This window comes from Arvicola amphibius, unplaced genomic scaffold (genome assembly GCF_903992535.2).
Source record: "Arvicola amphibius unplaced genomic scaffold, mArvAmp1.2, whole genome shotgun sequence".
NCBI lineage: Eukaryota > Metazoa > Chordata > Mammalia > Rodentia > Cricetidae > Arvicola > Arvicola amphibius.
In genome coordinates, this window is record NW_024582318.1 from 243,537 (window position 1) to 265,817 (window position 22,281).

General features: G+C 48.3%; 1 protein-coding gene and 1 pseudogene across 1 annotated transcript; both read left to right on the forward strand.

Annotated features, from left to right (window-relative positions):
* The first annotated feature begins 2,455 nt into the window (after positions 1 to 2,455).
* LOC119805840 lies at positions 2,456 to 4,439 on the forward strand (annotated as a pseudogene).
* Positions 4,440 to 8,865: 4,426 nt separating this feature from the next.
* LOC119805841 (fibroblast growth factor receptor 3-like) lies at positions 8,866 to 22,052 on the forward strand. Its single transcript, XM_038317628.2, is given in 18 exon segments — positions 8,866 to 8,981; positions 12,645 to 12,914; positions 13,209 to 13,262; positions 15,915 to 16,084; positions 16,585 to 16,708; positions 16,790 to 16,980; positions 18,770 to 18,914; positions 19,254 to 19,444; positions 19,773 to 19,903; positions 20,146 to 20,267; positions 20,344 to 20,454; positions 20,536 to 20,723; positions 20,840 to 20,962; positions 21,043 to 21,113; positions 21,346 to 21,483; positions 21,629 to 21,734; positions 21,911 to 21,990; positions 21,992 to 22,052. Coding segments are annotated over 18 exon segments (2,379 nt in total). The 5' UTR covers positions 8,866 to 8,878.
* The last annotated feature ends 229 nt before the right edge of the window (positions 22,053 to 22,281 follow it).

Genomic DNA, 22,281 nt, shown 5'->3' on the forward strand with positions numbered 1-22,281 from the left:
AGCCAATGCTTTGGACATTCAAAATGACCAGTGGCTCTGGTTCAGGAAGAAGTGGACTATCTTTGGACTTTTCAACAGTTAATCATGTTATGTGTGTTACTCCTGGCACTGTTATTGCATGCTTCTGCTACTGTTAGGAACTCAAATGTAATATGGGAGGGTATGGAATAGAGATTTTGCTAATTTTTATCCACCCAGTTAGTGCATGCTAGATTGTTGCAGCGCTTGTCTGGCTCATTGGTGCTGTCAGTCCGGTGGATACTTTGTTTAGTATCTTTAGTACTTTGTGTTGGGTAGCCACAGATGGGCAATACTTTGGGGGCGGATGCCACCTAAGACAGGGAATATTAGATGGCTATTCCCCATGAAAGGAAGGTATTCCACTTAAAGTAACAAGACAGGCACCATTTATTTTATAAAATAAACGGGGAGAGTTGTTGTGATCTAGCTGCCCTCACTCCCGCCTAACTGACAGCAGAAGCTTTCTTGTGGTCTGTAATTGACAAGGATGTTTGTGTTCTTTTCTGGCCAGTGATTTTCCACAGAAGCAGTGGAGGTATAAAATGCTTTGGGGAGGGGGGCAAAATAAACGTTGAGGTTCTTCTACCTGAAAAGAAGCCTCCGTGTCTCAATCGCAGGCATCCCCTGCCAGTCTTGGCATCCAGGCTGCAAATGGAACCTCCCATGCACTCCAGGGTGAGCAATCAGACCCTAGTGGATCTGTGGGTGTGGGAGCTCTGCTGTAGGGTTATCTCCTCAATTTATGTCTTCTCTTTGCCAAATCTCTGGAAGCTGGGGTGGCATTGACAGGGCAGGAATCCCCAGGGTGCACCTCAGAATGAAGTCTAATGAAAGCAGCATGTTCTGGCTACTATTGTGTCCATTAGTGTTGGGGCAGAGGGCACCCAGAACACCAGTGTCCTAGGATAATTGGGGACAAGTGCCAGGGAAGGCCATGTGGAGTGAATGCTCCTCAAAGGGGTGAGTCAGAAATGAACCTATATCTGGGCTAGTGTTTACCACCTTGGGTCCCTAAACCCCGAGCCTTTGGTGGCCTGGGAATATCTTTCCATTCACCAGCCCGGGGTTCTTGCAGTGCTGAGTGTGGCATACTGAGTCCCCCCGTGTCTGAAACTCAAAAAGTCACCCTCCCAGGGTCTTGTATCCCAAAGGCAGGGTATGTGGAGGCCCATAGAAGTGGCTCTGCTCTATCTTGACAAAAGGTCAGAGATGTTCGAGCATAGTTTTTCTCCTTCAAGGTCAAACACAGGATAAATGGCCTTAGGCGAAGTTCTATATGTTGCCCAAATAACAGAATGTTTTGTCTAAGTGTGGCTAATGGATGTTTTGCTCCAAATAGCAGGATGTTTTGACCTAGGGCATTGCTGTTAGATATTTTGAATATTAAGAAAATAATCAGTCTTTTTGTTCCTTATATAATGATTAAAAAAAACAAAGTCTTTCGCCCATCCCTTTGGCTTGGGGTATAAAAGGGCTATGAAAAATGAACTTGAGGCAGATTCAGTATTCATTGGAAGACCTCCTGACTCTGTCTTCAGTCTTTTGTCCGTTTCTTTCCTCAATCCACATTCCACTTTTCAGGAACATATGGACAAGTCGGCTGGACCATGACAAATGGCGCTGGGTGTTGCTGGGGTTGGAGCACAGGAGTAAAGTGATGGCCACCACAAATTAAAAGTGAGTGCGAGATAAAAATAAAGTGACAGTGTGGTGAGTGGCTCGGAGTAAAGCTGTAAAATAGAGCAAAGGCTTTTATATTCTTGTTGGTTTTTGTGTATGGGTTGTATGTTTTGTTCCTATAACCAGAGATGTCATTGTAAATATACGTGCATTTATAATAATATTTCTATCATTGACCTTGTGTGTTGGCTACACTGTAAATGTTTTTGATATGCCCAAATTCTATATAAATTCTATGGTTATTGTATGGGCAGCAACTTCTCAACGGTCACAGATGTTGTGTAAGGGTGCTATGGTGAGGTCTACAATCTCTGTTTAAAGCTCTAAGACTGTTTGCTGCATAGCTTATATAGAGAAGGACAGGGACAAAGAGACTGACCTGCTTTTGGGGATGACTGTTAGAGCATGGCATTAGCCCTGCCCCTTGGGATACCAGTTGTGCTGATGGACAGCAAACCTTACCCGTAAGTCCAGCCCCATATCCATGCTGGCGTCTGCCTAAAGTGGGCATGGTGGTGAGACCAGAGCAGGAGCCAAAGCCCAGGAATGCAGGCAAGAGTTGAGCCTTGAGAGGCACAGCCAGTACACGGGATCCAGGTCTGGTGGGGGATTGTGTGCAGAGTGGGCCAATTCTACATGCCCATGTGTTGACTTCTCAGCGGGGCTTTGCTTAGCCCCTCCAATACACATGTGACAGTGTCCCAAGGAGCCTGAGCAAGCAGCAGGTCTATGTGGAGCTGGAGCCAAGGGGAAAATGGCTTCTCAGAGAGGGTTTCACCCCAACATCACTCGTGTGGAGGCTGAGAATCTCCTGCTAACCAGAGAGTTGATGGCAGCTTTTTGACAAGGCCTAGTAAGAGTAACCCTGGAGATTTTCACGTTGTCTGTTAGAGAAATGGAGCTGTCAGTCACATCAAGGTTCATTACACTGGGAACTACTATGACCTCTATGGTGGGAAGAAGTTTGCCACCTTGGCTGAACTGCTCCAGTATTACATGGAACATCACGAGCAGCTAAAAGAAAAGAACGGAGATGTTGTTGAGCTCAAGTACCCACTGAATTGTGCAGACCCAACCTCTAAAAGGTGGTTCCATGATCCGTTGTCTGGAAAAGAAGCAGAGAAACTGCTAATGGAGAAGGGTAAGCGTGGCAGCTTTCTTGTTCGAGGGAGCGAGAGACACCCTGGTGACTTTGTTCTCTCTGTCATCACTGGTGATGACAAACGAAAGAGCAATGATGGCAGGTCCAAAGTGACCCACGTTATTATCCGATGTCAGGAACTGAAATACGATGTTGGTGGAGGAGAGTGTTTTGACTCTTTGACAGACCTGATGGAGCATTACAAGGAGAACCCCCATAGGGAGACACGGGGGCACAGTCCTGCAGCTGAAGCAGCCTCTCAACACAACTCGTATTAATGCTGCTGAAATGAAAGCAGAGTTCTGAGAGCTAAGCAAGGTAGCTGAGACCACAGGTACAGTCATACAGGGCTTTTGGGAAGAATTTGAGACACTACAGAAACAGGACTACAAATTTCTTTATAGCCAAAAGAAGGACAAGACAAGAAAATCAAAACAAAAATAGATACAAAAACATCCTGCCATTTCCATCACAGTAGGGTTGTCCTGCACGATGCGATCCCAATGAGCCCTTTTCTGATTACATCAATGCGAACATCATCAGGGCCTGAATTGAAACCAAGTGCCACAATTCAAAACCCCAAAAGAGCTACATTGCCACTCAAGGCTGCCTGCAGAACACGGTGAATGATTTTCTGGAGGATGGTGTTCCAGGAGAACTCTCGAGTCATCAGCATGACCACAAAGGAGGTGGAGAGAGGGAAGAGCAAATGTGTCAAGTACTGGCCTGATGAGTATGCCCTCAAAGACTATGGTGTCATGCGTGTTAGGAACATCAAAGAAATTGCTGCTCATAACTACACCTTAAGGGAACTCAAGCTTTCCAAGGTTGGACAAGGAAACACAGAGAGAACTGTCTGGCTTTACCATTTTCAGACATGGCCCGACCATGGTGTGCCCAGTGACCCTGGAGGTGTGCTGGACTTCCTGGAGGAGGTCCACCACAAGCAGGAGAGCATCGTGGATTCAGGCCCTGTTGTAGTTCACTGCAATACTGGAATTGGCAGGACAGGAACATTCATTGTGATTGATATCCTTATTGACATCATAGAGAGAAAGGTGTTGACCATTGACATCGATATTTGTAAAACCATTCAGATGGTACGGTCTCAGAGGCCAGGAATGGTCCAGAAAGAAGCACAGTACCAGTTCATCTATATGGCTGTCCAGCATTACATCCAGAGTCTGCATCACATGATCAAGGAGGAACATAAAGCAAAAGGAAAGGACATGAATATAGCAATATTAAGAATTCCCTGGTGAACCAGACAATCAGTGGCCAGAGCCCCATGGCACATTGCACTCAACACCACCCAGTGCAGAAGTGCGGGGACATTCTGGGCTTGGCACATAGTTCATTACCATGTCCCATGAGCATTAGAAGATTCCCAAGAACACTGAATGACTCTAAGAAGGATGATAATGATGACAGTGGGCATAGCTCCCAGAGGAGGGACAGCATCTCCAACAGGGTTTTATATGAAGAGTTCCTGGCACTGGCAAGACGTGTTGACTATATGGAGCACTCCATAGGCAGCATCATGTCCAAGCTTGATGCTGTGGTTGTCACACTTAAGACCATGGAAAATGTTGTATAAACAGTCGAGGTAGATGATTAAGTGCTATTCTATTTTGGCAATTATATTCTCCATTTGCAGGACAAATCATCCCTCTACAAACTGAGTTAGCCCTAAGATAATCCCCTGGCCACTCATGACAGCATAATGATGTGAGCTGAGTTAACTTTTAAATGCGGGATGTATGTGACTTTTGACACACTGGTTTTACATTGTCCCATAGCCTTCCTTGCTATGTGAAAGTGGCAGTATCAGGGGAATATAGAGCTTTGGTAACACTATCCACAAGTACCAGAGAGAGACAATGAGCTAAATACAAACACAGTTTAACTGAAGAAACCCCGTTAATGGAAATTGTAAAGAAGGGCAATTATCTAAGTTTTGCCTCAAAATTGTAAGAATTCCTTTGTTATTGCCTAATTCTAGTTGCTTCTTACTATAAGGAGAAGTTCAGATACCAGTTTTTGTCACAGTCTTACAAGTTCATCTCTGGCTGTGGTCTCAAGGAGATTTATTTACTTAATTTTTTATTTTTATTTTTCCTGGAATAAAGTTTGCTTCTGGTTTACTAGACTTTTGTGTGCTTTTGTACAACCCCCTGTGGACCTAACATTTTGTTGACCCATACAGGGAAGCACAAACCTGGTTCTGGGGGGGGCACCCCAGTCTCTGGTCTCTGGTAAACTTTATTATTACTGTTTTTACCAATTGGTAAGTTTCTGGTTTTATCTGGTATCTGATATCTGGTATGTGGACAATCTGAGGGCTCAAGAACGTTCTAGGTAGACATGCTTCTAATCTCAGAGCCTGAGGGAAATGGGGGTTGTTCCAATTCCTCGTCTGGCCATTGGGTCATTTGTTTACAATCCTTTGGGACTGATAAGATCTCACGTGACCCAACACGCAGCAATGTCTTGTCGAATCTGTTTGTCATGTTCTGTTTAATTGTCATATCATGTTGAAAATTGTCTACTGTCAGGCTCATGTGGTGACTGTTATTAAATTCATGTCTACCATGGGCTAAGGTTCTTCTGTGCCTCAGATCCTTTCAGATCCTATGCTCCCCACTTCCAGGATTTCAGGAATTTAACAGTAGATTTTGCCAGCCTTCCCTAACTTCTTTGCCTCAGAAGTCCAGGCTTCAGTGGGCACCTGTCTGCACTAGCACTGCTGTTAGCCAGGGAGAGGACCGCCCCTCCCCTGCAGGAGCTGTAGTCCCAGGCTGGCTTGTAAAGGAGAAGCCAGGAGGACAGAGGCAAGCAGAGGCAACTGCAAGGCCAGGTAGCAAGGATGGCCACTGTTGGCCACTTGTCCCGGAAAATAATTGGTTTTGGTCTCACAAAATGACACATGTTCCAAAGCTGCACAGCGGAAAGCGTGATAATGGAGCAGCAGTGGGACCATAGCCATCAGGAAAGCAGGAGCTGATGCAGAGGTCATAGAGGGGTGCTGCATACTGGCTTGCTTTCTCTGTGGTGACATAAAACTAGTCAGTATACCCCTAGTAAAGCTTGGCTGACTGACTGCTGAGATCTTGCTTTGCCCGCCTTCTTATTTTTTAAATCAGCAGAAAAGAGATTCATTCCTGTAACTGTCTAGCCTGGCCCAGTATAGACCAGCAAGACCCAACTATGTCACAGCCTCACGCATGGCCCCTCTTTTCCCACCACTCTACAGTCCCTCCCTTGTCCCCTTTTCCCCTCACCTCCTATGCCCAGCACTTCAGCCTCTGATGGAGACTGTCCTGGGAAGAACAGAACCACCTCCTCTGGGAGACCCTCCGGCCCCTTATGCTCAACCCCTGGATGGCCCCTGGGCTCTGGGAACTCACCCATTGGACTGCCCCAGCTCTACAGACACGGCCTACTGCTCCCCTTCACCTGTACCTCACTTCCCAGCTCTGCTTCATATAAACACTCAAAGATCTCTGCAACCTTTTTCTGTTCTCCTTTGCTTCTTGCCTGCCCTTCAGATGCTCTGCTGCACCCTCTGCTCACAGCAGGACCCCAACATGGCCCTTCCCATGTATCCAGCAACCCACAGCAGCCCAGGTCATGGGGTCACCAGCAGCTTGGGCCTAAGACTCAGGGCTTCCTCCTCCTTAAATGTTCACTTCAGGCTGAGACAGGCTGGCCTGCTGCTGGGACTTTCTGCCCCTAGGCCTCAGTGCCTCTGAGCATTCCTGGGCCCTGTCCCTCACTGCAAACCAGCAGCAGCTGCTGCCTTCCTAGCCTTTCCTCTTCAGTCACAGCTGCCCTATCGGAGCAACCAAGTCTTACTGGATTCTGGTGTACCATGCAGCTCTCCTCCCAGGACTGGAGATGTCTGCATGCTTTGCTTGTGGCTGCACCTGGACATGGATGTTACACCTGAGTGTTGCGCAGGTTGACTTCACACTGTTCAGGAGATGATCCTGCCCCTCAGTTGCTGGGATAACGTTTGTGCTACCATGCTGGCTAGAAAATAGTTACAGTCAAAGACAGGGATGTGAGGTCCTGGCTACTTCAACAGCGGGGGCACCAAAGTTTAAGGCCAAGACATGTTGGGCTATGTCTAACAGTGGGGGTCTCCATGAAGACTCTATCACCCTCATGACATGGCTATGTTAATAAAACTAGGCAGTAAGCAAACCTGTCAGAGGTTACAAACAAGACGGCCTGGCTGGGGCTACTCAGTGACAGAGTGTTTGCTTGGCAATTTGAGGACCCAAGCTCTATTTCTGCCATCACAGAAAACAACACATCTCCTGGTGATGACCTAGCATATATGAGGACCTGGGCTCCATCCTCAGGACTAAACACCAACACCGCAGTATGATCACTGTAAACCCTGAGTTACTGAGAACAATTCTTATGACTCTTATGGTGCAAGGAAAGAAGCAACTCTCCCAAGTTGTTCTTGACCCCTACATGCCCCCTCCACACACACAGTAACTAAGGAAAACAAGAAGCAGGGCAGTTGCCAGTGCAACCCTTTAAACCTAGCACATGGGAGGCAGAGGCAGGTGAATCTCTGAGTCTGAGGCCATTCTGCTCTATAGAGCGAGTTCTGGGACACCAGAACCAGCACTGCACAGAAATCCTGTTTCACAAACAAACAAAACAAATTGGGTCAGAAGAGCACTTGCTGCTCTTCCAGGAGATCTGAGTTTGTTTCCTAAGATCCACACTGGGAGGCTCACCAGGTTTCCCCATGGATATTCTGTATGTGTCCCTGCGCCACTGGCACCCGTCCACCATAGGGACTGCAGCTTTCTATGCAGATCTGACTCCAGACCAGCACCTTCAAGGGGTCTGTTCTGCATCTACTCAAAGGTAAGTTTTTAAGGGCCCCACCTGCCAGGAGGAAGGGAGTACGAATTAGAATAGAGACTGGAGGAGGGTGTTCTTTGCATAGAGAATGCAAGGTAAGTCCAGAGGTCCTACTTAGTATCTCTGGCCAAGGGGTGGTGTGAGTGTGTATGGTTTCAAAAAGTCTTATACTGTATAACTTATTTTAAAATATTAACCAGATGCTCATTCTGCTTCTATAATCTCACGTATCCTTGCCTTAAAAAAACAAAAAGAGGATAATATCTCACCTAGCAAAAATACCCCAGGAGTTGAGACAATTGAGGCTTGATGCAGCAGCTCTCAGATAGTCAAAGAAGAGGCTTGTGGCAATGTTACTACAAATAAACTTGTATTGTTTTTCAATCTTTTAACTTAGAGGAAGTTTTGTCTGCTGGTCTCACTGAGGGTCACACAAGGGTGATGGGTACAAGGGCCAACTGTCAGAGGGTGACAGAGCAAGACTGCTATAGGTGATACCTGGAGGACCAGTGGACTGCGAGAGGCTGCAGAGAAATAGAGAGACCCTAGAGGGCATGATTCTGCTGTGGCAAGGGATGATGGGCCCTGGGGTCTTGATTGCTAGTTCTGCAGGAGTCTGAAGAGTAACAACCTGTTTACTTCTCAGGAAGGCCACTTCCTGTGGGTTGGGAGGGGAAAACCTTTTCAAAAAGAATACAATGAAACATTTAGTTAGAACTCTCTCCCAAAGCCTGCCTAACAAACATCCTAGAAAACTGCTGAGAGGGTTTAAGAGTAAATGGATCCAAAACATCATAATTAAATTTACCTTAATTTTACCAGTTGTAGTCAAAAGAAAAAAAATAAAACTTAGAGAAAATATAGTGGAGAGCTCTGCCTCTATGGAGGGAAAGAAAAGAGAGGGACCACAGAAGCTAGAATTGTCTGGTTTTTTGTTTCAGGTACTTGAGGCCCTCCTGTCTTCCCCACACCCCGCCCACACCCCGCCCACACCCTCTGGAACCCACACCCCCACACCTCAGATAAACTTGCTGATCTCCTCCCACAGACTCTCCAGAGTGGATCTACCCACACTGGCCCAGAAGTTAGGCGTTGGAGATGTAACATCCCCATGCCTTGTGCATGAGGATGCCACTGCCATCTCCAGCCATGGGAGTCCTCACTTGCTTGCTAGTGCTATGCATAGTGGTTGGAGCCAGACCTGCCTCCCAACCTCCTAGCACAGAGCAGAGACTTGTGAGGAAACTACCAGGTATGGACTGACTCAGTGTGCCTGGCTGCAGGGTGGGATATGTGTGGGGTGATGATGGTGGCCATCAGAAGCTTTGGGAATGGCAAATAGCCCCTGAGTGAGTAGGGGATGTCAGGTTGTGAGTAGCACCATGGGGAGCAGTGGGTTCGGTTCTTCTCCCATATCCACAGATTGCTATATGTGTCAGTGTATGAGGTATCTGGAGTCTCAGGACCTGTACCCAAGTGTGAGGCACCCCATAGAAAGGATCGCAGTGGCAGGGAGCCTCAGGCTCCCCAGCCTAAGCAGTCAGAGTGCCACTTGCTGGGTTTCCATGATTCCCATTGTTGACAAAAAATGCCTGTTGTTGGTTTCCAAGGTCACCAGGACAGTTCTTGCTCATCTTAAGCCAAAATGAAGGCTAGAGTTTGGGGGTAGGCAGGAGGACTCCAGCCAAAGCTCAGCTTTTGTCACCCAGTGTCTCACATGATATGGTGACAACTTCAGGTCTTCCACTGCTCTCTTTGCCTCTAGTTGTCTTGAGGGGTTGTCTTTCAGAGGCATACCTCTGTAGATCACACTCTGGGAGGTGAGGGGCACTTGTCCCAGAATCCCAGCTCAGCTACACAGACTGGCTGGCCAGCAAAGTCTGATGGGACACTGGATTCCACCAAACAAAGCCAGAGTCTGAGCTTTACCTCCCCGAGGTAAATATATGTGTACAGATTCTTTCTAACCTCTGCCCCCTGCCCACTGTGCCTGGGTATGGCATGGCAATGCAGGCCAATGGCCTGATGGTGCCACACAGTGCACGGTGAGCTGGTGCCCCACTGGAGCAGATGTCCCAACAGTCAGTCCTTTGAACCTTGGCTTTTCTACCCTGGTGGCACAGCTCGGCCTCCCTCTCCTCCACCCAGTTGATGGCAGCTCAGCTCAGCCTCCCAGGAAAGTGCAAGTGGGGGCAAGTACCTCAAGTACCTTTCTACCTCAGCAGCTGGGGTCTCCTGGAAATTTTTCCTTTCTCTAGCTGTGGAGCCTATCTTGAAGCTAGCTCTTGTAGAACAAGTTGGGCTTGAACTCACAGAAATTTATCTGCCCCTGCCTCCCAAGTGCTGGGATTAAAGGCATAAGCCACAACTGCCTGGCCTGGAACTTTTTTTGGTGAATGGAAGAGGACTGGAAGGTTGAGTGTGCATGTCATTCAGCTGGTATGACAGCAGTTGTCAGGAAATCAGTTCTCTTTGAGCACCGGCTTGCATATTAGTGCTTCCCCAGGAGCCAAATGGCCAGTGACAGGGGACCGTATTAATTTGGGGAGAAGATATTATTCCCTGTGTCTGGTGTCAGTGACCTCAGGTCCAGGGGAAAGCACAGACCCTCTCTGTGCTCCAGGCAATGAAGGTGGATTGGTGGGAAATGCGATGGGCCTGGCAATGAAAATACAAAGACATGGCTGACTCTCTCTGGGAACATAAATCACCAAGCATGAGCTGGCACGACCTAAGGGTTCTGGAGCAGGGCTAGGCCCCAACCACACTGGCCACCCCTGGTAGGCAGGGCAATCTGGGTTCTGGGTTCTCAGTAGGGGTAGAGAGTAGCCTGCAGTGGTTTTCAAGTTTCCTAATTAATTTCCTGTCAATACAGTTCCTCATGTTGTGGTGACCCCCAACCATCAAATTATTTTTGTTGCTACTTCTTAACTGTAATTTGCTAGTGTTATGAATTGTAATCTAAAATATCTGTTTTCGAAAGTCTCAAGGCTGATGGGGGTGTGAGGGCTTCATTAGACCATGATCTGATACTACCTCCTCAGCATATACCATATTCTGTGTTGTCTCAAGCCGCATCCTACACTTGGTTTCCCTTCTTACCTGCATAAATCACAACACAAGCCCCTGTAGGCCCTGTGACACTGGAATGGGATCACAGGGTTGGATTTGGTGTTGTCTGAGGCCCCCAAAGTCCAGGTATCTGGGCTGTGCTGGCTCCTAGTGGACAGGATGGGTGGGTAGATCAAATGTCAGCTTAGCTGATTCAGGGCCATTTCCTTTCCCCTCCCCATACATCCAGGCATTTGCCTCTCCATCCTGTGGAATGCTGTCTTTCCCCAGTCAGTCTCTTAATGTGGGTACTTGTGTGAACAACTTGACCTTTTGTCTTGCCCAGACTAAACCACAACTGTTGGTTTTGGGTCATGGTTTCCCTGAGGCCACTGACTAGACAGTTCCTGGTCTTCTGTGGTGTCTCAGGAAGCTTCCAGCGTTGGATTGCCTCCATAGGACATGGCAGCAGGAGATCTGGAGGTCAGGATAGAAGATCCCTTACTGTGAGGCCCACTCAGGGACAAACAAAATCTGCCTGGCTCCATGGGACACAAGCTTCATGGATACTTTTGAGGACAGCTCCTCTGGCTGTTGGAATCTTGGTGGGATGACTCTGGGATGGGCAGAACTGGTACTGGTTTAGTTTGAGTGGACATTTGAGCATCGAATGTAGGCTATGCATCTGCAGAATGGAAAGTGACATATTGACCAGTCCATCTGAATCTAAGGAAGGAGGTCTGATCAGCAGGACTGCCTGCCCATGTCCTGGGCCCCGAGCATATCTGTGCCTGTGATGGGCATTGTTAGGTCCTAGCAGGGAGATCTGGGTGTGATAACCAGCTGGTGGTGTGTCCCTAGGTGTGAGGCCTTTGGGTCTCCTCATGAGCTGGGCACCATCTGGGTAGGGAAGAGGTGTATGGCTACCTGTGTCTAACCACCCAAGAACTCCAGTTTCTTAACTCTCAGGATGGGTGACTGTCTCCACTTGGCTGTGGTTCTAGCTCCAGTTGGCTCACATGGCCCCTCTGTGAGCATGGTCCTCATTTGTGAAATGGGGATCCCAGGTGTAGGAGTTTAAAGCTTCAGACATTCCAGGCAGGTGCTGTACCATAGAGCAGCCCCCACCCTTCTTGACATTTTTAGGTCTTTCAGCTACTAGGAGTGCTGCTATCTGTCAGGGCACACAGATGTGAGTCCATTCCACCTTGACTAGAGGTCAGAGAGTTTGAGCTTGTTTTGCTTTTTCAAAGTTGTTAACAACAAGTGACTACAAAACAAGAGGTCCTGACCTAGAGTGGTTAATTTGTATTTTAAGTACAGAGGTGTATCAGCTTCATCTCAACCAAAGATCAGAGGTGCTCTGTTTATTTGTTTTATCATGTTGATGAAGTCTGTTGCCTCCCCCTTTCCCTCTTTGGAGTGGAAAATAAAGGGGTGGTTCAGTATTCACTAACTTCCCTCCTGATTCTGTTCTGTGTTTTCTCTTTTATTTCTCTCTTATCTCTGTTTCTTTTTGCTTAATAATTCTAATCACCACGCTCCTACCCTGGAATGTGTGAATCCAATCTAGGCTGGTCCTAAGCAGCTGTGTCTCTTCCATAGCATCCTTGGAAGACGGCTTCCTCCTCCAGGACAGAGACGGAAACCTTAACACACACCCCTGACAGAGTTGAGATACTGACACCCCTGGGCTCCTACTGAAATAGTCTGCCACTCCTGGTTTGAACACTATCTGGCAGAACCCCAAGCCCCAGGAGCATGCCCCTCACTTGCCTGCCACAGCTTTGCTAGTTTGCAAAGTATGGGCCTTCAGCATGCTACTTTGAAGAATCAGTTTCACAGCTTTCCATTTCATCCACAGAGGTCCCAGGCCCTGAGCCTAGCCAGCAAGAGCAAGTGGTCTTTGGCTGCGGGGACACCATGGAGCTGATCTGCTCTCTGCCTGGAGATGCCGGCACAGGCTGCACTGTCTGGTCTAAGGATGGCACAGAGCTGGTAGTTTCCCACCGCATCCTGGTGGGGCCCCAGAGGTTACAAGTGCTGAACGTCTCCCATGATGATGCAGGGGTCTACATGTGCCAGCAGCAGCTCACTCAGGATGTCCTGTGCCACTTCACTGTGCATGTGACAGGTAAGTTCTTGGTGGCTGGGGCTCACAAATGTGTTGAGAAGCTGCATAGCTAGGGAGGTCAGGGCAGTCCTAGGCAGCATGGCTCCAGTATCCCTGGCTCAAGTGTGCTGCTGTCTGTAGTTCCCCACATCAGAGTGGGTACCCCCAGTTTTGTGCTATTTGAATGAATGGCCTTGCAAAGACAGGGAGCAGTAGTCCCTAAAGATGGAGAGCAGAGCACTCTGAAAATAGGGAGCAGCAGGTCTCTGGATGTAGGAGTGTCACAGGACCACTGCTTGCTTATAACTATTGCAGATGCTGCATCCTCAGGAGATGAAGAAGATGGCAATAACGTGGCTGAAGATACAGGTAAGATCAGAGAAGGCCTAGGCTTACTGAGCTGGTCAGGACAGGCTGCTTCCTTCCTGTAGTCTTGTTGTTAAAGGGCACTGCTACAGGCAGACAGTGCCCCAGGGACAGTGAGGGGGCAGGGCTGCTTGGCAGGGAATTTGGTAAGGATTCTTGTGGGAAGGAACATCACAGGTGTGAGTAAACCAGGCAAGGCACTCAAGTTGCCACTGATGAGTACATAGATCCAGGGATTCATGTTGTCTGGGTTTCTTTCCTACCCAGTTCCCACAATCGTTAAGTCCCAAAGAAATCAAACAGAGGTCTACATTAGTTATAAACTGATTGGCCCATTAGCTCAGGCTTCTTATTAACTCTTTTTTTACATTTACTCTTCTTTTTTCTTTTTCTTTTTTATTTATTTATTATGTATACAATATTTTGTCTACATGCAGGCCAGAAGAGGGCACCAGACCTCATTACAGATGGTTGTGAGCCACCATGTGGTTGCTGGGAATTGAACTCAGGACCTTTGGAAGAGCATGCAATGCTCTTAACCACTGAGCCATCTCTCCAGCCCCTTATTAACTCCTAAAACTTATATTAGCCCATTATTCTTATCTGTGTTAGCCACTTGGCTCAGTACCTTTTACGGTGAGGCATTCATATCTTGCTTCTCCTGTGGCAGGGCCAGGACTGCAGAAAGAGCTTTCCTCTTCCCAGAATTCAGTTCTCATCGTCCCACCTCTTCTTTCTGTCCAGTTGTCCTGCCTATACTTCTGGCCTGGGCAATGGATAATCAGCGTTTTATTAAAATACAATTAACAGGGTAGAAACCATTGTCCCATAGAAGTTTCACAGGACTAGTGGCTGTTGCTGTAGACCAGCAAGATGGGAGCAGTGCCATGCTGAGGCATACATTGTAAAGGGGGCATCACAGATTTGGTGTGAGTATATGAGGGCACATGGCAGTGCCCATGTTATGGCCTAGAACCATGGAGACAGAGAGAGGGAGGGAGAGAGAGAGGGGGGGGAACATCATGAGCCCAGACATTGTATGCGGCAATGGTTATGACTCTGAGACTAGGCTGGTGTTAAATGAGTCCTCAGACCACCTGGAACCTTCTGGGGTAGAGTGGAGAAGGGGTTGAGAGGAATCAAAGAGAGAAACTTAATGGGAAAACAGGGTAATGAGTCTTATGAGTGTGTGCGGGTGAAGAGAGCAGGTATAGGGACTTGTTTGAGGTTTCACAACCCTCATAGAAATGGATTTAGATTCTAGGACTGAAGCCACAAAAAGGTAGTAGTCCTGAGAAGTGGGTCAGCTTCTCATTTTCCCTTTCAACTTTGGCTATCAGGTTGTTCAGAGCAAAATTTCTAACCCAGTTGGTCTCTAGCTTCTGCCCCAACAATTACCAATGTGTTTGCCCCAATTTCCTGTTTTCTTCTGTCATCCTGGCCTTCCCAGGTTGCATTTTGTGTTTCTGCACCATAGAGGCTTAGGTAAGGTGCCTGAAGGGTCACCTTCTTGACCTTACCTGGCATTAGGCAGCATTCAGTCACTGTAGTCTCCCATTGTGGCACTCTTCTCTCAAGCCTACTGACCAAATTCGGAGCCTGGAGGGGCAGTTCAGAGCTAGGAGGGACAGTTCTCCAGTGTCTGCACACTTTTCTCCTACTTTATATTTCAAATGGCAGTTCCTCCTCCCAGAGATACATAGGGCTCTCCGGTTGAGTCACAATGGAAGACCCTGCCCCTGCCTTTGTTATCTTTTTCGGAAATTTGTTGCCTCCATCAGCTTCCTTATGAGTCCACGCAATATGGTATCCTGTTGCTGACTGTTTTTGCTCTACTCTTTGGGAGCCCACCACCCAGCTCCCAAATAAACACATGGAAACTTATGACTATCTGGCCTTAACTTGGCTTGTTTCTAGCCAACTTTTCTTAACTTAAATTATCCCATCTACCCTTTGCTTCTGGGGTTTTATCTTTTTCTATTATACATACCTTTCTTTACTTCTTACTCTGTGGCTTACTGTGTAGCTGGATGACTGGGCCTTTGCATCTTCCTTTATCTTGTTCCTTCTTAAACTTTCTCCTTCGATTTATCTGCTCTGCCTGTGAGCCCTGCCTATTTCCCTCTCTTGCCCTGCTATTGGTCATTTAGCTCTTTATTAGACCAGACAGAGTAACACAGCTTCACCAAGTTATGCAAATATAACATAAAAGGGTGAAACACATCTTTGCATCATGAAACAGTTGTTCCACAACATATAAAAATGTAACACATCTTCAATTGATATTCCACCACAGCACCCTCCACCCAGCCAAGAGGAAGGAGGGAACTCAGTGGAGGGGAAGCATGACCTGAAGGGTACCTGCCTTCACTGGGCACTATACAGGGTAACTCAGGTTTGGTGTACTGGTGGAATGACCTGGCCTAGTTGCCTCCAAGGATCTACATCCTCCTGGGCTCTGCTTCCTGGGTACCTACACCTGTGAGCCTGCCTCAGATGGAGAGAAGAGACTGAGAGTGGGACAGCTGTGGATGTAGTGTTCAGACAGAGCAAAGGAGGCTCAATACAGATGAGGGATGAGGCTTGAGGGTGTGTTGGTAGGGGAGCTATGCAAGGCTGTACTGATTATGCTGTCATGAGCACTTCTGCCATCAGGGGCCCCTTACTGGACTCGGCCAGACCGTATGGATATGAAACTGCTGGCTGTGCCAGCCACCAGCACTGTGCACTTCCACTGTGCAGCTGCTGGCAACCCCACCCCCTCCATCTCCTGGCTGAAGAATGGCAAGGAATTCCGAGGGGAGCATCGCATGGGGGGCATCAAGGTAAGTCTGGGAAAGGGCCTGGGTACAGAGGGTATAACTCATATCATTTTAGTAGACCATCCTCGACAAAAATACCTCTTGCCAGGATAGGGGCATGAGATTGTAGAAATAGAAGTGAAATGAAAAGTAATAAAACTGAAACCATAAAAAGTACCAGGAGGGCATTGCAGTGGATACTGAAATTTTCCCTGTTTAGTTTTCCTTATATGTTTATATCCAAACAAAAGAAGTCAACAAAAGAAATCTTTAACTTGATACAAACTACAGGTAAAACAGTTAATTACTTTAACACTTTGAGGTGTCAAGTCATTAGCATTTTCTTGTTTAAGTAGTGAAGCCACTCTAGACCAAGTATCCTGAAAGCAGTCACTTCCTAGGTAAACTTATATTACAAAAGAAAGAGCAGAAGTGTGTTTGCCTAGCCTAACTATCTGTCAGGATGAAAACAGGCTCACAGTTTTGGGCATCCACAGTCACTCACCTACTAACTTTACCTGCAGCTTAGGCACCGGCATTGGAGCCTGGTCATGGAGAGTGTGGTGCCTTCTGATAGCGGCTACTACACCTGCGTGGTTCAGAACAAGTTTGGTAGCATCCAGCAGACTTACACACTGGATGTACTGGGTAAGAGCCAGGCTGGGTGACTAAAGCATGTCAGCCTCAGGCCATTGGACCCCCTGCACCTGACCTGTCTGTGTCTTACAGAGCGCTTCCCACATCGGCCCATTTTGCATGCTGGGCTGCCAGAAAACCAGACAGCCACTCTAGGAAGCGATGTAGAGTTCCACTGCAAGGTCTACAGTGATGCCCAACCACACATCCAGTGGCTGAAGCATGTTGAGGTGAATGGCAGCAAGACAGGCCCGGATGGCAAGCCCTATGTCACCATACTCAAGGTGGGCTCTGTTGTTGGCAGCTGGTTGGGTGGATGGGTTAGCTGGAAGTGCCTTGGCCCTGGTCCTTAAGTCCCTCTTTGACTGAGGAATACCTTGGGACTGGGACCCACCTGTTGGAGTTTCTGGGAAGGGGCACCTGAGTCTCAGAACTTAGTACCTGTTCTGAGCTCCAGGCAGGCTCTCTGTTACTTCTGCCCTCCCATAGGACTTGTTTCCCTCTTTGCTCTGAGGCTTGGACCTACAGAAGGTTTCTCTTGGGTGATCGTTGTGGTGGCTCAGGACAGGAGGATGTCTGCTAAACTAGTACCCTCTGACATCAGAGTACTGGCTGTCCACTCTCCAGCTGCCTGCACTGCAGCACTAGCTCCACCCTGCCATGACGGACTCTTCCTGCCTCCCACTGCCTGTAGCTTTGCTTCATAGCCTCAGGTGGGGGCCACTTGAGAGAGAGTTTGGACTTTGCAACACAGGAAAGAAAAATATCCTTTGAGAGACTTGGAGGTCTGGTGGGAGAGAGGAAGAGGTGTTGGCAGGAGTTGGTATCCTGGCTGTTGAGAGAGACCACTAGGGCCATGTCCAGTGTACCTCCCACTGTGGGTGTGTGGTTTCGTGAGCACAGGTTGATGTGGAATGACCCTTGGGATGAAGATTTGTAGAGTATGGGTTCCTACTCTCTCTGTGTATGTTTATCTCTCTTTGTGTCTGTCTCTCTCTCTGTGTGTTTCTCTCTCTCTCCTCTCTCTGTCTGTCTGTCTCTCTCTCTCTCTCTCTCTCTCTGTGTGTGTGTGTGTGTGTGTGTGTGTGTGTGTGTGTGTGTGTGTAGGGAGAGTGGACATGAAGGAGGCCAGTCTGTGAAACCACACCTACCACTGCCATCATGTGGCTTGGTTCAGGCAACCTTCCAGGTGCTTCCTCCCCCAACTCGTTCTTTGTCATCTCCCTTGCCCTGTCTTGTCCTCATTTTCTTCTAGAGATTTCCAGGATCAGCGACAATCTGAAGGCAGATGCACACCTTTATCATTCAGTGTGTCAGAATGGGATGGGGCAGGTATATTTGTTGAGCCATCAATTTCATAAGCATGGCTGAGTAGGCATTTTGGTGGTATGTTCACAGTCCTCCAGTAGGTGATAACTGTTCTATGACAACCTGGCACACAGCTCCAGCTCCAATGCTTCAACCTATGTACCTTCCCAAATGCCTTGTACCATCAGTTCCCTGCTTGACCCCACCCCTGACTCATGTTCTGTTTCTGATGCCTTGATAATACTGGTAGCCCCTAGCCAGCACTGACTTACTACCTCCTTCAATGCCCCTCAGGTCTGTGCTCTTCTCTTACTGAACTACATGCAAGCTTAGAAGTTTTTAGAACCTTACAGGGGCTGAGCCCTGTGCTGCTTGAGAACATTGACTTTCCACCCTTCTCTGGATGACACTGATTTCCTCTGGCTTTCTGTCCATACATCTGTCTGCCCATCTTTTTTTCTGTACCTCTCCTATTTCTGCACTAACTCTGCATGTTGCTTCTTTGTGGCACCATGCTGCCCAAGTGCCTGATGCTTACCTTGGGAAAGGGAACTATCCACCAATAGAGGGACTGGTTTCAGTCTCCATGCCTTGGTTCAGGATGCAGAGGGCATCCATTGCAGTGGTATAGCTGTAGTTGTCAAGGTGGTAGCAGAGGTGGCATTTTCCTTTGAAGCCTGCCTGATCGTCTCCGTGTGGACTGTGCTGTGGTACCCAAAGGGAGGTGCTGGTGCTTGCCTATTGATCTCTGTTCTCTCTTTGTAGACATCAGGCATTAACACAAGCAACAAGGAGCTAGAAGTTCTGTCTTTGCACAATATCACCTTTGAGGACTCAGGGGAGTACACTTGTCTGGCAAACAATTATTTTGGATTTTCCCATCACTCTGCATGGCTGGAGGTACTGCCAGGTACTTGCTTCTGCTTCTGCTTCTGCCTCTTCTTCTTCTTCTTCTTCTTCTTCTTCTGCTGCTGCTGCTGCTGCTGCTGCTGCTGCTGCTGCTGCTGCTGCTGCTGGGGGTGGGGGTGGGGGTGGGGTAGTGATGGTTCTACATTTGTCATTTTGTGGTGCTGGCTCAGAACATAATAAAGCTGCCGACTCACAGATGTTTTTCACTACCAATGTGAGTTGGGGACGTAGGTCACCAAACTCTGAGTATCCCAGTAGCTTTGCTCCCCAACAGGTACCTAACAGGCCAATGGGAAGTCTCACAAGGCTGGATGAGGCCCCAACATTTATGTCTTTGCAGCTGAGAGAGTGCTGGCCGAGAGCAGTGCAGCTGGCAAGTTATCTGCAGGCACCATCAGCTTCAGGGTGGGCTTCTCCATCTTAATCTTTCCTGCATCAGTTGTGGTGCTCTGCTACCTGTGTAGAGTCTCAAGAAAGAACCTGGGGTCTCCCAGTGTTGACAATGACTTTCACTTCACACCTGAGCAACAGGTAACTGAAATTAGATACCGAGTTTTTATCTCTGTTGTGCCTTGAACCTCCTAAAGTCTCAGCAGGACCTGAGGCCTGCTAAGTACTCATTTTTCTGCAGTCAGATGAGCTGACCCTTCCATGTTCCTATCCTCCACATGGATCCCATGCTACTCAAAACAACTTTGAGTCTTCGGTAACCACTGTTTGAGCATCCCTCTTCTTGGCCCTACATACTGCCTCACATGGACTTGACCTTGCCACTCCTGGGAGTTATACTACCTCAGCCCTTTCCCAATGCCCAGCATCCATTTGTCTGGCACCAACCTATCCCCAATGATCCAAGCAGGTGACCTCCATGAACTCTGATATACCCATGGTCCGCATCGTCCACCCATTTTCAAGAGAACATACCGTAATGGCCAGTATTTCTGAGCTTGAGCTGCCAGCCGACCCAACGTGGGAAATATCTAGAACTCGGTCAGTGCTGGTGGGGTTTTGTGTATACTTGGAGAGGGTTCTGTGGCTGGGGGCTAGATGGCTACCAGGCAGAGGCCTGTTGGAGGTGGGGTGAAATACTCCTGAGGTGGGATCCAGGGTAAGACTCGAGTTACCCTGTCTTCATGAGCAAAAGCCCATTGCCAGCTATGGATGCAGTGGCACAGAGGGATGAGGGTTGAGGGTCCTGGGCATATACTCATGGCCTCTGCTTCTTTGGACAGGCTGACACTTGGTAATTCTCTAGGAGAAGGCTGCTTTGGCCAGGTTTTTAAGGCAGAGGCTGTTGGCTTTAACATGGACAACACTGTCAAGCCTGTCATTGTGGCTGTGAAAATGCTGAAAGGTGAGGAGGGAGAGAAGTAACACAGGGCCAGTGGGGGCTGCAGGGCCACCACCTTACATTCCCACTTTCAACACAGATGATGCCAATGGCCAGGACTTGTTGGACCTGGTGTCTGAGATGGAGATGATGAAAGTTATTGGCAAGCACAAGAACATTATCAACCTGCTGGGGGTCTGCACACAGGGTGGTAAGTACAGCAGGTGGGGGGATGATTATTAGATTGGGACCCCTGAGTCACACAACATCTCTGAGGTGCCTGTGCTTCCAGGGCCATTGTATGTCCTGATGGAGTATGCAGCCAAGGGCAACCTCCGGGACTTCCTGCGGGCACAAAGGCCGCTAAGCATGGAATACTATGGTGCCTCCAGGCTGCCAGAAGAACAGCCTACCCGCAAAGATCTAGTGTCCTGTGCCTATCAGGTGGCCCGAGGTATGGAGTACCTGGCTTCTCAGAAGGTGAGCAGAGCTGGGGCACAGGCCAGGTGGGGTCTTTCTGCGTGGAAGAGTGGATGTCAAGCTTGCTTAGGCTAGGGAGGTATCAGTGTAGCAAGGTTCCTTTCATGCCTCCTCAGTGCGTTCACAGAGACTTGGCTGCCAGAAACGTGTTGGTGACTGAGGACAATGTGATGAAGATTGCAGATTTTGGCCTGGCTCGTGATGTGCACAATCTGGAATACTACAAGAAGAGGACAAATGTGAGCCCCATTCCAGGGTGGTTGGGGTGCAGTGCTCCACCAGGGGACATCTGACAGCCAACAACTCTCCCTCTGCCTAGGGTCGGCTACCTGTGAAGTGGATGGCACCAGAGTCCCTGTTTGACGGAGTCTACACCCACCAGAGTGATGTGTATGTGTCCTAACATAGGATGGGGATAGCAATACCCAAGTCACACCTATTACAGCCTTTAGGGTCCTGGCCCTCCCAGGCTGTATTCTGTCTCCTCGTTTGAGCCAACAGCATAGCCCTGCCATGCCTCTCAACCACACACCCCTCCTTGCCCATTGGTATCCTGTCTTGATGCAGAACTGTTACAGTAACTGACCAGGAGTAAAAGGCCTCTGCCCTCACTCCCATACAGGTGGTCCTTTGGAGTCCTGCTCTGGGAGATCTTTACCTTGGGGGGCTCCCCATACCCTGGCATCCAAGTGGAAGAGCTTTACAAGCTATTGAAAGACGGCTACCGCATGGACAAGCCTGCCAACTGCCCACATGACCTGTGAGCAAAGCATTCCTTACTCACTCCTCTAAATAGTCCCTGGGAGTGGCTCGTTTCCTACCAGGGCTCCTGGTAGGAGACTGGTAGCCTTGGGTGAGGTAGGGATGGACAACAGGCCAAGAAACCACAGCCATATTTGCCACAGGTATGTGATCATGCGGGAATGTTGGCATGCAGTGCCTTCACAGAGGCCCACCTTTAAGCTTCTGGTAGAGAGTTTAGATGGCATCCTCACTGTGACATCAAGCCACGTAAGTACCACTCAACCCTGCCCTCTCTGCCTTCTCTGCCTTCTCTGATTCCTGTGTGGGCTGCTCCTCCAAGTTCCAGTGATGGGGTTGGCCTTCAAGGGCCAGCCTGAACATAGATGGCCATGAGATCAAGGTGATAAATACTAACATAGTCCTGTGACCTTTTCTACCAACAGGTATACCTGGACCTATCAATGCCTTTTAAGCAGAGCTTGCCAGATGATGAGGATACCAGGAGCCCCAGTTCCTTAGAGATAACTGTTCACCCACAACCTGCTGCCCCCAACCCAACCCAAGAATTGGAGGCCTCAGATGTGAGGGGCCAAGAATCCCCTAGACCAAGCCCCAGTTAATGTTTATGGATATAAAATGTATGGAGTCTTTACAAGTTATATTTGCTATAGGGTTAACACTTCATATGTAACGCTTCTTCATTTTGTAGGATTGACTATTACATTTCAAACCTAGTAAGAAAAAGCAGTGAACTTACTCTTGTTATTTTTTGTACTGTTCCTGAGCCCCTGACGTTGGTGGCTGTCTCTTGCCT